The sequence below is a fragment of the Mytilus trossulus genome, chromosome 12 (assembly GCF_036588685.1).
Source record: "Mytilus trossulus isolate FHL-02 chromosome 12, PNRI_Mtr1.1.1.hap1, whole genome shotgun sequence".
Lineage (NCBI taxonomy): Eukaryota > Metazoa > Mollusca > Bivalvia > Mytilida > Mytilidae > Mytilus > Mytilus trossulus.
In genome coordinates this window covers 25,626,066-25,644,055 of record NC_086384.1, presented here as the reverse complement: position 1 = coordinate 25,644,055, position 17,990 = coordinate 25,626,066, and the positions used below count along the sequence as shown (strand labels likewise).

Below are 17,990 nucleotides of genomic sequence, written 5' to 3'. Positions count from 1 at the left end.
CTGACCATGTACAGTAGTACAATGATTCCCTGGGGGAAACCTGACCATGCACAGTAGTACAATGGTTCCCTGAGTTAACATGACAATGCACAGTATTACAATGGTTCCCTGGGGTAACCTGGCCATGCACAGTAGTACAGTGGTTTCCCTCAAGGTAACATGACCAAGTACAGTAGTGCAATGGTTCCCTGAATAAACCTGACAATGCACAGTAGTACAATGGTTCCCTGAGGTAACCTGACCATGCACAGTAGTACAATGGTTCCCTGAGATAAACATACCATGCACAGTAGTACAATGGTTCCCTGAGGTAACCTGGCAATGCACAGAAGTACAATAGTTCCCTGCAGTAACCTGACCATGAACAGTAGTACAATGATTCCCTTGGGAAACCTGACCATGCACAGTAGTACAATGGTCACCTGAGGTAACATGACAATGCACAGTAGTACAATGGTTCCCTGAGGTAACCTGACCATGCACAGTTATGCAATGGTTCCCTGAGGTAACCTGACCATGCACAGTAGTACAATGATTCCTTGAGGTAAACTCACAATACACAACAGTACAATGGTTCCCTGGGGTACCATGATCATGCACAGCAGAACAACGTTTCTCTGAGGAGACTTGAACATGCACAATAGTACAATGGTACCCTGCACAGTAGTACAATGGTTCCCTGAGGTTACATGACAATGCCCAGTTGTATAGTGGTTACCTGGTGTAACATGACCATGCACAGTAGAACAATGATTCCCTGAGGTTACCTACCATGCACAGTAGTACAATGGTTCACTTAAGTAACCTGACCATACACAGTTGTGCATTGTTTCTCTGAGGTAACCTGACCCTGCACAGTAGTTCAATGGTTCCCTGAGGTAACATCAAAATACACAGCAGTACAATGGTTCCCTGAGGTACCATGACCATCCACAGTAGAACAATGATTTCCTGAGGAGACTTGTCCATGCACAATAGTATAATGGTTCCCTGAAGATTAGTATAATGTTTCCCTGGGGTAACCTGACCATGCCCAGTTGTACAGTGGTTCCCTGAGGTAACATGACCATGCACAGTAGTACAATGGTTCCCTGAGGTAACCTGACCATGCAGAGTAGTACAATGGTTTCCTGAGGTAACATGACCATGCACAGTAGTACAATGGTTCCCTGAGGTAACCTGACCATGCACAGTAGTACAATGGTTCCCTGAAGTAACCTGACCATGTACAGTAGTACAATGGTTCCCTGGGGAAACCTGACCATGCACAGTAGTACAAAGGTTCCCTGAGGTTACATGACAATACACAGTAGTACAATGGTTCCCTGAGGTAACCTGACCAAACACAGTAGTACAGTGGTTCGCTGAGGTAACATGACCATTTACAGTAGTATAATGGTTCCCTGGGATAACCTGATCATGTATAGTAATTTACAGATGACCTGAGAAAACCTGGTCATGTACAGTAATTTACAGTTGACCTGAGGTAATCTGTCCGTGCACAAAATCACAAAGATGTGATCTGGATTAAGATGAGGAAGGGAGTTATGACCATGTAAATCAATTGTGATTACCTGAGGTTTTCAGAAAATATGCGTTTTGGCACGCTTATTTATGGTAACATGCAGCTGGTTCAAGGACCATGTACAGTGGTGATCTTATATAAACTGAAAATGCACCGGGTACAATGGTTATCTGAGGTAACCGTACCATGCACAGTAGTACAATGGTTCACTGAGGAAACCTCACCATGCACAGCAGTACAATGGTTCCCTGCGTTAACCTCACCATGCAAAGCAGTACAATGATTCCCTGAGATAACCTGACCCTGTACAGTAGTACAATGGTTCCCTGAGGTAACCTGACCATGCACAGTAGTGCAATGGTTCCCTCGGTAACATGACCATGCACAGTAGAACAATGGTTCCTTGAAGTAACCCGACCATGCACAGTAGTACCATGGTTCCCTGAGGTAACCTTACCATGCACAGTAGTACAGTGGTTCCCTGAGGTAACCTGGTCATGTATAGTAATTTACATATGACCTGAGGTAACCTTTTCATGTACAGTAATTTACAGATGACCTGAGGTAGCCTGTCCGTGAAAAAAAAAGAACATAGATGTAATCTGGATTAAGCTGACGAAGGGAGTTATGACCATGGAAATCAATTGTGATTACCTGAGGTTTTCAGAAAATATGCGTTTTGGCACGCTTATTTATGGTAACATGCAGCTGGTACAAGGACCATGTACAGTGGTGATCTTATATAAACTGAAAATGCACCGGGTACAATGGTTATCTGAGGTAACCTGACCATGCACAGTAGTACAATGGTTCACTGAGGAAACCTCACCATGCACAGCAGTACAATGGTTCCCTGCGGTAACCTCACCATGCAGACGGTACAATGATTCCCTGAGATAACCTGACCATGTACAGTAGTACAATGGTTACCTGAGGTAACCTGACCATGCACAGTAGTGCAATGGTTCCCTCGGTAACATGACCATGCACAGTAGTTCAATGGCTCCCTGAGGTAACCAGACCATGCACAGTAGAACAATGGTTCCATGAAGTAACCCGACCATACACAGTAGTACCATGGTTCGCTGAGGTAACCTTACCATGCACAGTAGTACAATTGTTCCCTGAGGTAACCTGACTATGCAGAGTAGTACAATTGTTCCCTGAGGTAACCTGACTATGCACAGTAGTACAATGGTTCCCTGAAGTAACCTGACCATGTCAATAGTACAATGGTTCCCTGGGGAAACCTGACCATGCACAGTAGTACAAAGGTTCCCTGAGGTAACATGACAATGCACAGTAGTACAATGGTTCCCTGAGGTAACCTGACCAGACACAGTGGTACAGTGGTTCCCTGAGGTAACCTGACAATGCACAGTTGAACAGTGGTTCCCTGAGTAACTGACCATGCACAGTAGTACACTGGTTTCCTGAGATAACCTGACCATGCACAGTAGTACAATGATTCCCTGAGGTAACTTACCATGCACAGTGGTACAATGGTTCCCTGAGGTAACCTGACCATGCACAGTAGTACAATGGTTCCTTGAGGTAACCTGACCATGCACAGTAGTACAATGGTTCCCTGAGATAAACTGACCATGCACAGTAGTACAATGGTTCCCTGAGGTAACCTGACCATGCACAGTAGTACAATGGTTCCCTGAAGTAACCTGACCATGTACAGTAGTACAATGGTTCCCTGGGGAAACCTGACCATGCACAAAAGTACAAAGGTTCCCTGAGGTTACATGACAATACACAGTAGTCGATGGTTCCCTGAGGTAACCTGACCAAACACAGTAGTACAGTGGTTCGCTGAGGTAACATGATCATTTACAGTAGTATAATGGTTCCCTGAGGTAACCTCACCATGCACAGTTGAACAGTGGTTCCCTGAGTAACTGACCATGCACAGTAGTACACTGGTTTCCTGAGATAACCTGACCATGCACAGTAGTACAATGATTCCCTGAGGTAACTTACCATGCACAGTGGTACAATGGTTCCCTGAGGTAACCTGACCATGCACAGTAGTACAATGGTTCCTTGAGGTAACCTGACCATGCACAGTAGTACAATGGTTCCCTGAGATAAACTGATCATGCACAGTAGTACAATGGTTCCCTGAGGTAACCTGACCATGCACAGTAGTACAATGGTTCCCTGAAGTAACCTGACCATGTACAGTAGTACAATGGTTCCCTGGGGAAACCTGACCATGCACAGTAGTACAAAGGTTCCCTGAGGTTACATGACATAACACAGTAGTACAATGGTTCCCTGAGGTAACCTGACCAAACACAGTAGTACAGTGGTTCGCTGAGGTAACATGACCATTTACAGTAGTATAATGGTTCCCTGAGGTAACCTGATCATGTATAGTAATTTACAGATGACCTGAGAAAACCTGGTCATGTACAGTAATTTACAGTTGACCTGAGGTAATCTGTCCGTGCACAAAATCACAAAGATGTGATCTGGATTAAGATGAGGAAGGGAGTTATGACCATGTAAATCAATTGTGATTACCTGAGGTTTTCAGAAAATATGCGTTTTGGCACGCTTATTTATGGTAACATGCAGCTGGTTCAAGGACCATGTACAGTGGTGATCTTATATAAACTGAAAATGCACCGGGTACAATGGTTATCTGAGGTAACCGTACCATGCACAGTAGTACAATGGTTCACTGAGGAAACCTCACCATGCACAGCAGTACAATGGTTCCCTGCGTTAACCTCACCATGCAAAGCAGTACAATGATTCCCTGAGATAACCTGACCCTGTACAGTAGTACAATGGTTCCCTGAGTTAACCTGACCATGCACAGTAGTGCAATGGTTCCCTCGGTAACATGACCATGCACAGAAGTTCAATGGCTCCCTGAGGAAACCAGACCATGCACAGTAGAACAATGGTTCCTTGAAGTAACCCGACCATGCACAGTAGTACCATGGTTCCCTGAGGTAACCTTACCATGCACAGTAGTACAGTGGTTCCCTGAGGTAACCTGGTCATGTATAGTAATTTACATATGACCTGAGGTAACCTTTTCATGTACAGTAATTTACAGATGACCTGAGGTAGCCTGTCCGTGAAAAAAAAAGAACATAGATGTAATCTGGACTAAGCTGACGAAGGGAGTTATGAACATTCAATTGTGGTAACCTGAGGTTTGTAGAAAATTAGCGTTTTGCAAAAATTATTTGTGGTAACATGTAGCTAGTACAATTACCATGAAGTTGTGACCTTAGGTAACCTCACAAATTCTAACATACAGAGGTATTCTGAGGTTACATATTTATATACAGTAGTTAAGAAATGACATTAGTTAACATGTTCACTTGGCCATGTATAGAAATGCAGAAGTGCCCTGAGGAAAACTAAAAATACAGTGTTTTGTAAAGTTTATACAAAGTGTGGTAATACGTGTATGTGCAGTAATACAGAGTAACCTCACCATGTACAGCAATACAGAGGTAATATTAGGTAACCTCACAATGTTCATTCATACAGAGGTGACCTGAGGTGACCTCACCATGTGAGCAATCATAGATATGATCTGAGATACAGGAAATACACAGTAATTTAGAGATGACCTAAGGTTATCTGACCATGTACAAAAGTCCACTGGAGATGTGAGGTTTTTCCTTGAAAATATCCAACATCTCTCAAATAAGATTGATTAAGACAATTAACATTTTAAAAAAGCAGTTATATACTATATAACCTGTGCTTGTAACTACGTTACTTTCAAAGTAATGTCAAATGAAAAAAAAATAGAATACTGTTCATACTGCAATGTTTCTCTTTTTTAATACTGGTGAATAAAATCCTTACAGTGTGTACTGGCTGGTCATCATCGCGTATGATACGATTTTGATACTCATACACAGCTAATGAATATTATGCATGAATATAGATAAGATCAGCACGTGTAGTCATAGACTGAGAGTTGTAGATTTGTAGTGTTAATATATAGATGCCGTTTATAGAATACAAAATTAGATCAAAAACATAGTTATTAAAATTGAGAAAGGAAATGGTGAATATGTCAAAGCGACATCCACCCGACCATAGAGCAGACAACAGCCGAAGGCAACCAATGGGTCTCCAATGTAGCGAGAATTCCCGCATCTGTAGGTGTCCTTCAGCTGGCCCCTAAAAATATGCATACTAGTTCAGTGATAATGGACGTCATACTAAACTCCGAATTATACACAAGAAACTAAAATTTAAAAGCATACAAACCTAACAAAGGCCAGAGGCTCCTGACTTGGGACATGCGCAAAATTGCGGCGGGGTTAAACATGTTTATGAGATCTCAACCCTCCCCCTATACATCTAGCCAGTGTAAAAAAGTAAAAGCATAACAATACGCACATTACAATTCGGTTCAAGAGAAGTCCGAGTCCGATGTCAAAAGATGTAACAAAAGAAAATAAATAAAATGACAATAGTACATAAATAACAACAGACTACTAGCAGTTAACTTACATGCCACCTCCAGACCTCAATTAAACTGATTGAAATATTATGTGTTCATCATATGAATATCAGGCACAATCCCTCCCGTTAGGGGTTTAGTATCATACTATCATAAAATATATGAGAAGAACATAACCCGTGTCATGCCAACAACTGTTTTTTTATAAATAGATGTGTTTAGTTCCGATTCAAAGACTCTATCAGTGAATCAATATTAAAGCCAAAATATGCAATCTTTAATGACCTGACAACAGTATCGTAACTATATCCCTTTTTAATAAGTCTATGTAAAGGTTTTGTTAGTTTCTGAGGAGAATACTGACATTTTTGTTCTTTATATAGAATATTTCCATAAAAAATTGGATGTGAAATACCTGAACGTATAAGATGTCTACATGTTGAGTTATATTTACGAATTATTTCCTTATACCGATGATAAAATTTAGTAAATGTTTTGACCTGTTTGTGATATCGAAAACCCTGGTGTAATATTTTTTTTTATAATACATAAATTTCCCCGCTAAAATCTAATACGTTGTTACATACACGAGAGAATCGTACAAGTTGAGATATATAAACACCATAAGATGATGACAAGGGAACGTCACCATCTACAAATGGATAATTAACAATAGGAAATGAAAAATAATCTCTCTTATCAACAATTTTTCTATTAAGCTTTCCGTTTATGATATAGATATCAAGATCGAGGAAAGGGCAGTGGCCATTATTATCATTAGCTTTATTTAAAGTAAGTTCTACAGGATAAATTTCTGTAGTATACATACGGAAGTCGTTATTATTGAGAGCCAATATATCATCCAAATATCTAAAAGTATTGTTAAATGTTTGTATCAAATATTGTTTTGATGGGTCTTTGCTAATTTAAGTCATAAATTGTAACATAACAAGTCCGCAATAAGTGGTTCACAGTTAGTCCCCATTGGAATTCCAATAACTTGACGATATACGGAATCTCCAAAGCGAACAAAAATGTTATCAAATAAAAATTCAAGCGCATATATAGTATCAAAGCATGTTCAATTGACATAGTTCTTTTGTGTATTGCTACTAAAAAATGATCGCAAAGAGTTTGAACATATGTACTCGCATTCCGACTTTTTAAATGCCCAGTTAATTAGGGATGTGATTTTTTTCTTAATAAGAATATGAGGCAAAGTGGTATATAGGGTAGAAAAATCAAAACTTTGAACAGATTTAAAATCACCAATATATGCATGCAATTTTTGCGAGTTTTTGACACTCTAAAAGTAATTAATTCCACTATTTTCAAAGGCCTTATTTGAACAATTTATTATCAAGTTTTTTATTGTACCAAGTGAACTAGTAAGTAAAACAGACAATTTAGTAGTTGAACAATGGACAGTGGCGGGTCCAGGGGTGTTCTGGGTATAGGAACCCTTTTTTTTTTTTTTAGATCAATGCATTTGAATGGAAACATATAGTTGGAAGCCCCTCCTTGTGTCCTGGATTGGGAACCCCTCTTTTTTTAAAAGGATGGATCCGCCACTGCCCCTCATGCAGTCGGACAAGATGGACTGATTTTCAATAACCTATATATTAAATGTTATCATTTTCTACTTAGGTTACTTTAAAAGAAGTAACCAAAATCAATATATGCGTAATCTGTCCATATGTTAGTGTCATATATTATTAACTATTTTGAAGCCAATCGAGTAAAATACGGATCTATAAATGTATGCTTTGCTTAAATGATAAAGATTTCTGATTATTTATACTTTGATATAATTTATGGAATACTTTTCACATATCGATTGTTTGTACAACTTTTATGAGAAAAAAACCGTATGTGCCTGCCCCAAGTCAGTAGCCTGTAATTCAGTGGTTGTCGTTTGTTTACTAGTATGTGCTACATATTTGTTTTTGTTCATTTGTTTTATATAATTAAGGCCGTTAGTTTTCTCGTTTGAATTGTATTTCATTGTTATTTCTGAACCTTTTATAGATGACAATGCGGTATGGACTTTGCTCATTGTTGAAGGCCGTACGGTGACCTACAGTTGTTAATTTCTGTGTCCTTTTGTGGACAGTTGTCTCATTGGGATTTATACCACAGCTTCTTTTTTATATGTATCATTATTGAACGCATACATATCGTTATCTAGGTTCTTCTATTTTATTTGTATATATATATATATATCTACTACCCCTTTCGAATAAACAAAGAATGATACACAAAGAAGCTTTAAATAAAATACATTTCAAACAAAGATAAGAAAAAACCAACGAAAGTGGTGATTATTTAACACTTTTGCATTAATGCTAATCTTACAGTGCAAGATGCATGCAGTACACTTAAATTCAAATAATGCCGTGACAGTTTATAGCGATATTTTTTGTAACAGCTCAGTGGCTGGTCCAGGGGTGTTCTTGGGATAGGAACCCTTTTTTTTGGGAGATCAATGCATTTGAATGGAAACATATAGTTGGAACCCCCTCCTTGTGTCCTGGATTGGGGACTCCCCCTTTTCTTTTAAAATGGATGGATCCGCCACTGCCCCTCATGCAGTCGAACAAGATGGACTAATTTGAATAACCTATCTATTAAATGTAATCATTTTCTACTTATGTTACTTTAAAAGAAGTAACCAAAATCAATATATGCGTAATCTGTCCATATGTAAGTGTCATATATTACCAAACACAATGATAGTCAAAGTTTAAACAGGACAGTCAAGAAACTTAGGCAGCAATCATTTCATTTTCAGGGAGGGTGGGGTGGAGGTGGCTATGTTTTTTTTTAAAAGTTTGTTTCTAATTGTTTGAGAAACAAATAATTTGTTTTTGACCCTGAGAAAAAAATTGTTTGTTTCACCCTCAGCTGCCACTATATGTAAAGCTAAAATTGAAATGAAAGACAAAAATGTTTTCGACCTGTCTCCAAAAAATATTGTCTTTGGCCGAAGGAAAAAAATCCATCGCACATATACTGTCTGTCGAAATAGAAAGTACAATGATATATTTTTAGTTTATTCTATTTTTAGATCATGTTATTACTACGCATATGGACACTATTGCCACGATTACCTGAGGGCACCGATTACCTCAGGGCATACAGCAGCGGACCTAACTGCAATCTGCGAGTCAACAAGATTAACTTGTATACATTATTGTTACGGGACCACAGAAGACTGACGCATGGTGCGTTGAAAACCAATTGGTGACTTTGTGTTGTTTCCCGATCTTTGATTTGTTTCTTATCTCTATGACAAATTCCCCGTTTCCATTCTGAATTGTATTAACTGAATAAGTTAAAAATGGAGGGCAAAAGATACAAGAGGGACATTCAATCTGAAAGATCGAAAATAAATTGACAATACCATGGTTAACAAAAAGAAGATGAGAAACAGACAAACAACAAGACATAACATGGAAAGCTAAATACTTAGCAACACGAACCCCATCAAACTAAGGATGCAATCAGGTTCTCTGGAAGAGTAAGCTGATCCTGCTCAACAAAGGACAACTGTCGTGTTCCTCCTGTTTTTACAAACCCAGTAAATAGTATAATTCGGTATGTCACATTCACGAAATATAGGGAACGGTTTCGACATAAGGAACACATCAGATAACATCTGTGAATCGGATAAGTTCAAGTTTAAATTTCGAAAAATTTGAATGAAAACTATGAGTTGAAATTCATGAGAAGCAAATCTACAAATCTACAAATCTAAAATGTATTAAAGTTAAGTCGGTTCGCAATATGCTTGATTTGAAAATATATTTCTTTTCGTTGATACTTAACCGGGATTTGGAAGTCTTCAAACGAGTCAATTTAACTCTTAAATTTTGATATAAACAGCAAATATTTACTTATATATACTTTACTTGGATATATTGGATTGTTAACTTTCGATACAAGGAAATGGAAAATAATTTTATTAATTGGAAATTCTCCCTTATACTATTAAAATCACAATTTCATTGACTAACAATTTTGATTGACGAAAAAATATTAGCATTGTTCTACGTCGGTAGGACTTTTTTTGTCTCCCACAGTGACAATTGTTTGAAGGCATTTTACATTTCAATTCGTATATCAGATTTCTTTCTCAAATATTTTTTAATTTGGCTGCATTTCTTTTGTTGCCGTATGACAATTGTGTTTTATGCCGAATATCAAATTTTACTGAATCCTCATTTCTGTATTTATCCAATGGTTGTATGATGTTAGCTTTTGCTACCTTTTGTGTTAACACTCAACATGTACATCATTTTGACATATTCAAAAGATAATCAACTAACCCTTTTGAATCGGTACTTACCATTCTTTTGAATATATGAGTATGGTCATGGACATTGCTCATGTAGCAGTCGGTACAAAGATCATAATCCCAGCAGATCTTACATTTCCATCTTATTCCGCGTAACGGGTGCACGCCACACCCATCGCATTGAAGGTTTGTATGCTTCACACCTAAATAACAAAAAGAAAAATAAGTTTTGAAACTTCAATACTAATAAGTGTATTTTTACGACATGTTTTATTTAGTAATTGTAAGAGTTGACAAGAAAACATATTATAATTGTCATCTTTAGTTTGTTTGTAATTCAATAGTTTGCAATGTGTGTTCACAAGAAAACTAACTTGTGTTGTTCTAAGGATAATATGAACGTCTTGTTCGAGTGTGTCTTCCTCGAAAATATCCATCAGGTAGTAATTCTAGACTGGAGAAGAGAAAACACGCTAGTTGTTTACTAAAATTAAAACTACAAAAATACCGACGTCCAAGGAAAAGTCAAATGCGAAAGTATCTTATCAAAAAGTAAAATAAACAAAGGCTCAAACACACCTAGCATATTAACAACAACTGTCTGGATTTGGTATGGACATATCCTTATGGGAAAACTACATTCACAAATATATTACTAACGCCACTATGATACTACATTGTTTAATATATTCATTTCATTTGATTTTGTATATAAGGCAATATCTTTTTTTACTTTTTGTTAACTATTTGTCGGGTACATAATATTCTGATATATCAGACAATCATTGAGACTACGTGAAACTAAAAAAAACACTTCTAACAACACAAGGAAGCTATTAAACCAAAAGTTCAAAATGATGACCTTTGTAAGTTTTACTTTAATGGAATAAACGTTTCACACATCATATGGGATATGTTCCTGACGTCGTAGCTACAATCACTTTCCCTTTCAACAATGTGGCCTCCCAAATAAGTCTATTTACCGGATTTGCTATCACATAAGCAACACAACAGGTGTCACATGTGGAGCAAGATCTGGAACACCTGAGATTACCCCTAGTTTTTGGTGGGGTTCCTGTTGCATATTCTTTAGTTTTCTATGTTGTGTCATGTGTACTATAATAATTGTTTATCTGTTTGTCCTTTTCATTTTTATCCATGGGTACTGTCAATTGGGTACTGTATATTGTGAGCAAATATTTGGCAGATAACAGATTTGAACAAGTCAAGGTATAATAGCTTTCCTTTTGTAGTAAGATAAAACATAATGATAAAGGTAACTTTTACATGAAATGTGTATGGACGTCCTCAAATAGTGATGTCTTTTATTGAAATACAATTTGGCAAATAATCCAACTGGTACATGTTTTTGTTTTCACAAATATTGAGATTGCAACGTTTCTTATAATATTAAACTCCGGAATTCTGTGCATTATGAATAATGTGTATATTCAAGTACGTATTCTACTCTGTTTTGGAATGATTTACAATATTTGATGTCATAATGTTAAACCTGCACTATGATCATTGCGGTTAGCCTTAAGTCGCCTTTCATACCTGTTTGTGCATTATCAAATAACAGCAAATCAAACTGGTTATTATCTCCTTTTTCAAAATTATCATGTCTACCTCTGTCCCAACGCACTGTTACGTCCCCTGATTCAGTTATTTTTACTATAGTTCCAATTTCGCGACCATTTCCAAACTTGTAATCACTCGCAGGTTTCCAGCTTTGTGGTCTTACAACTCTAAGTCCAACTTTAGTCTTTTATACAAAATAAATCAGTGATCTTTTAATGTGTCATCGCAAAATAGCTACCTCATCCTAATTATTATTAAAACAACTATACCATTAACCATTATTTATATGTTACGCATCACTCTCTCTTCTCGATTTCAAATGCATTTGTTCTTAAATTGAAGATAGAACACGCTCGGTTATATTTAACTTAGTGAATTCTGACATTATATTAAGTATCAACACTATGATTTACCGTAATTCTGTCAGTTTCCATGATGTCTATTTCTCTGAAATTGATAAGCAATAATTAGATATACGGATTAGGCAACATTAAATATCACAAGCATACTTTGTGGAGGACATTGTGCTAGAATATATCTGAATGTTTGTATTCTTTATTATTTACATTATCGATCTAATGGATAGATTTATATGAATATATATCATATGTTAAGTAGTAAATACTATAGTTTTGTGTATTTGATAAATAGGCTGCTGTTTAATCCATATCGCGCAATTTTGATGCGCACCCTTTATCGCATACCCTTTATCACACCCCTCCTTTTTTTTTTACACAAAGTCAGTTTTGTTGGGTTTTTTGCTAGGAAAATTTCCCTCAAAATAGGTCATTTTTTTAATTACGTCATTGTTTTGTATGTGATATCACGAACGTCAAGTTTTTCATATTGTATGTGACGTCAACAACGTTAGTTTTCATATTTTGTGGCACACTAAATGCAACTATAAAAAAAACACCACACAAATAAATACAATAATAAACAAAATATTCTTAAAACAACAGCACGCAAATTGTAAGGTAACCCAGGTGCTTCGGTTAAGTAACTGAACAGTTCTTTAAAGGCTTTTAAAACATAACAAAAGTAAAACTGAAGGTAACCCAGGGCTATGGATCAGAAAACAGTTCATATAATATAATACTTTTCTGTTGAAATATATGATAAAGCGTATAATACATGGCAAAATCCGTATCACATGCCGTATCACCCTCGACCATTATCATCTCTCTGGCCTTAAAGCCCTTAGTCTGATATTGATGTCTATGGATGATACGACATATGATACGGATTTTGCCATGTATTAATCTCTATATATCGAAGTGAAAATTTGTTCCGTAATTATAAAAATGATAACAAGCAGCTTTCTAATCACATGAATCATATCAAGTTTTAAAAATAAATAAATTTCGAACTCTAAGGAAAAAAATTCAAATAGGAAATTCAAAGCTCAAACACATTAAACAAATTAAAACAACTCTCATACTCCTGACTTGATAAAGACAATAAATGGGAAAAGTTAATAAACCAAAATAACAATTTGTATAGAGAATCAGACTCTAAAAGTAATAAACGTAGATTTTGAATTCAGGAGAAACTTTAGAAAATACAAGATACCAGCTTTTCTGGATTTCCAGACTACTGCATTGCTACAGGTGTCAAATGATTTACTTACAAACCCTGAACAACTGAGATAACCAAATAAAGTAACTTTTAAACTTTTCTAGCGGTGTTTTTTTTTCTTTTGCAACAGAGTTATCAGTTTCTGTTTGGCCTATACAGATGACTTGTGAATGTCCTTTGATATCTTTCACTTTTTTTTTTTATCAAAAGTTGTTAGACTTAGTGTAAAAAACATGTGCTTACTTTTTAGGCAAGTAAATACAAAATCTTGAAATAAGCCCAATTTGGAAGTCTAAATTTATATAAACAGATTAAGATAAATAAGAACAATTATGCAATCAAATTGACATTGTCTCTTCTACAAGACGTTGTCACATATATTGTCAAATCAGAACCATGTTATTGAATTTACAGCAGTGTAATGTTTAAACTCATATAATATGTTAGTTTTTTTTTTTCATTTTCTAGTGAGGCTTTTATTTCAGTTCTTAATATGGGGACGAAGTCCCCAATTACGGTAGAAAATTCAATAAAAAACAAAAAAAACCAAAAAAAATCGGGAAAATTTCCCGAATTTTCATTGTACTAATGAACTCAAAATCGTTAACTTTTTTTTTCAGATCTAGTTCCTGTTCCGGTTTTCCCGCATTTGCGCAGAAATCTGTCTTGTTTGCATGAGACTTTGATTTTTTTTTTATATTTACCAGTCTAGTAAAACATAAGATTGGATCTCAATACAAATTCAATTTTAATAATTGTTTGATATGAAAAAAACCCGTTACGTTTCCTGATGAAAGCGTTTCTTTTGTTTACATCGAATATGACGTCATAACTTAAAGAACGTCACAGCTAATTCCCTAACAACAGAACCAAAATCGGGAACGTTACGTACGGTATTTCGGTTTCTTTTATCAATATGATTGAATTAGGAAATTAATACATACAGACTTCGTCCCCATTCACAGGTTATGCCTGTCTCATATTAGTTAACGATCTTTACAATAATGAAATATATTGGAGGTTGATAATATGAACACAGAAGTATGGAGTACAATATCTTTGACCAGAAACAAATTATCGTTAAGGATTTTACCCTTTTGCCTTCATAGTGCCATTTCTCTCTGCCTCAGTCGTCGATTTTAGCTTCAGGTCAAAATTTGTATTATACAGGAACACTGAAATAAAATAGATAGTATGTATTATGTATATATACGTAAATATATGTTCCTTATCCAATTTAACTTGACTGCACACGAGTAAATAAATCTAAAACCTATTACACACGGAGAAATTTAAAAAAAAATGTTTTCTTAAATAATCATTTGCTGATCATGTATAAAGGAGATATACTGAAGAAAAACTGCATACCTTTTATTGACGCTAAAGCCTTTAAAGAGTTGAACTCTGTAACTATTATAAATTACATTAGTAAATTTCGCTAAATTTAAAAAAAAAAGTATCAATCTTATCAAAAATTAAAAACATAAAGAGCACTGCGTTTTTCCATCCAAACCTCTCACATTGGTTATACTTTCATTGACCCTGAATATGGTGTTGTCGTATTTTATTCGTCATATTTACAGATATTATATCTATATTTTCATTTTGACAGATAAAATACATTTATTTGGTACTTTGACATTATATTAGACAATTGTTTACCTCTAACAAACATAGGACCACGATTTAGAGATTTTTCGTCCTCAACGTCATCTTTACGGCCATTATTAACTTCTGCATCACAGCGACATCTTTCATACAGTTTTCCACCAGGATAAAGACAACAAAACCATATGAAGGCATGTAAGATGATCATCGGTAAAACAAGTAACTGGACATGTATTGGAAATATAGTTTTTACACTGTATTCTTCCAGAAAGTCGTTCTGTAGTTGTGACCAATAAAATTCTGCTTCTTCGTGGACTACTTTAAATGTATTACTGGAAAGAAATCCAAATATAACTGCACATCAATTATTTTACGATAACAATTAACTTTTCCGCAAGGCTATTGTCATATGTAAAAACATTAATGACATATAAACAAATATGTTATATGATTACTTTTTAGGTTTGTTTATTGACCAAAGTAATTATGAAAGGCAGTAATGTAGCAGCGGCCGCTCATGTTTTATCATTTTTTTTGCAAAACGCCGTTGTGTTTACTGAGAGAGTAACAACACAATTAAATACAGCAAGAACGATTTCATTAACATGAACAATTTCATATATTAACTCGTTTGGTTATAAAGATATTTATTTTGCTATTTAAACTTTTTGCTTTTCAATGGATAGGACATATGTACATGCATGCAGACCGACTTTTTTAGTACCAATATAAAGCAGATTTTATTTACAAACTTTATCCAAACTAAAAAACATATCATCTTGCTTTTTTTTAATCTAAATATTTTTGTGAACTTTTACATTTCCTATCATGATTTTCTTGATAGAAGGTTGCTGCTCACAAGGAAGCTGTTAAACCAAGAGTTTCAAATGGTGAAGTTGAAATCATCCTTTCGTAAATTTTACAGACGCCATCACGAGTTGGTTGACCGTTACGGAATAACCGTTTCACAAATGATATCGGATATGTTCCTTACGTCGTAACTACAACCCCCTTCACCTCTATGAGTGTGACCTACCGAATTAGACTATTTACAGGATTTGTTATCTCATAAGCAACACGACGGGTGCCACATTTGGAGCAGGATCTGCTTACCCCTCCGGAGCACCTGATATCATCCCTAGTTTTTGGTGGGGTTCGTGTTGTTTATTCTTTAGTTTTCTCTGTTGTGTCATGTGTACTATTGTTTGTCTGTTTGTCTTTTTTTATTTTTAGCCATTGCGTTGTCAGTTTATTTTAGATTAATGAGTTTGACTGTCTCTTTGGTATCTTTCGTCCCTCTCTTACACGATTATATCCCAGGTAACCTGAAATGAAGGTTACAATCGACATTTGGAGTTTGATTCATTTATTGATATGTTTCTTGTATTAACATAGATAAATCATTTTGTAAATTACAAACAAACAAGATGATTTTAGCTTTCCAGATGTAAACCTTCCATTTCTCAACATTACTCTCTGTTTCATTGATCTGTCTTCGAGTATTTCAATACTGTAAACAAGGAAATTTTCGCGGCTGATTTTTTTTTCTATGTTTGCGGTAAAACTTCAAACGCGAAAACAAAACGACATCGCAAATTTCAAGGAAACTCTATTCATAAGATAAAGACCATATGATTATTTGAATAGGATATGTAGAGGACCATTAATTGACAATGATTTTGCAGATGACAGATCCATACCTCAATTTTAACGGTACTTCTAAATGAAAAGTAATGTTAGAAATCATGACTCAGAGTTAATCTCATTAGCTTTTAAGACATATCAAACACGCGGACATTACGGATATTGTTATGTCAACAACACTCGTTAAAAATATGTTAATGACACCTGTCAATCAGTTATAAAAGTGTAACCTAGTTGAATCTGCTACACATATTAAACAGGTCAATAGAACGACTAATTAGCATTAATCCTGACAGCATTAAATTCACTCTAAACAAGGTTTTGCTGTTATTGTGTGTGGGTGTTTAGAATCAGACAAGGCACAACTTTAAAAATCTTTTAACAGAAAATAAACCGAAAACAAAATATTTCTGATTGATTTTATCGCTTGATTTATCCTACATGTGAAGCTCTTCAATTTGTATATCCCTTATATAAAAATATTTATATCGGTCAAAGAGAAATCACGAATTCAAAACGGCGAGAATTAAGATTGTTTTCATCAAACACAAAATAAAGACAGCTCAAAATTTCCCGGTTTACAGTAGAGACGTATTTGGGCCTGCTTGATTTAAAAATCGGACGTCATCATTAGGCGTGTGCTTTGAATGAAAGAGAAAAAAAATCAACAGAGAAAAAACCCCATAACATAACGTTTAACTGATACCATCACGAATGAGTTTGCCGAGGCAATAGACTAAACCGAATTGGTTATAGCACATGACGAATTATGCAGCCTTATTCTGTTTTCGCAACTCGGTACAGATGCGCATTAGTTTCTCGATAGGCCGTAATGGTAACGTTTTCTTCTGTTGCTCAGTCCATATCGTTACATTTTGACATATGTGGCTAAATTTTCGGGGTACGAAGTGAGATAACTTTTCCCGTAAATTAGCAAACCCCGAGTATCCTTTTGTGATGCGGCTCCTCATGGTAAATAATCCCATTTTTAACGCAATAAGTTCTTTGAAAATTTAATACTTTGACACATTTAATTGCTCCATATATTTTACATGATTATTCTGTGTTCCCCTACTTTCTAAATTAACTCAAATGGTTAAGCTCAGTCACTTGTTTATCATAGAAAAGTGTCAAATATCACTACACAGAGAATTTTGATTACACTTTTGAGTTCCTCATTTCAAGGCGCATTAGGGATGTTGTCCCAACTGGTTTCCCTTATTGTAGAAATGATACAAATTCGGAAGTCTCCTTTTCTTGGTATGCAATAATGACATTTTAATTCGTCGAAGAAGATACACGTA

At 35.7% G+C, this 17,990-nt stretch overlaps 1 protein-coding gene across 1 annotated transcript in view; it reads right to left on the bottom strand.

The window, feature by feature from the left end:
* Positions 1-862: 862 nt before the first annotated feature.
* The window catches only part of LOC134692326 (transient receptor potential cation channel subfamily M member 2-like), a 38,023-nt gene continuing 20,895 nt past the window's right edge, over positions 863-17,990 (bottom strand). Inside the window, exons 11-15 of the mRNA XM_063552778.1 lie at positions 15,097-15,374; positions 14,528-14,609; positions 12,270-12,303; positions 11,833-12,040; positions 863-990 (exon numbers count right to left, since the gene is read on the bottom strand). Coding sequence (XP_063408848.1) covers positions 863-990; positions 11,833-12,040; positions 12,270-12,303; positions 14,528-14,609; positions 15,097-15,374 — 730 coding nt within the window. The remainder of the gene's footprint in view (positions 991-11,832; positions 12,041-12,269; positions 12,304-14,527; positions 14,610-15,096; positions 15,375-17,990) is intronic.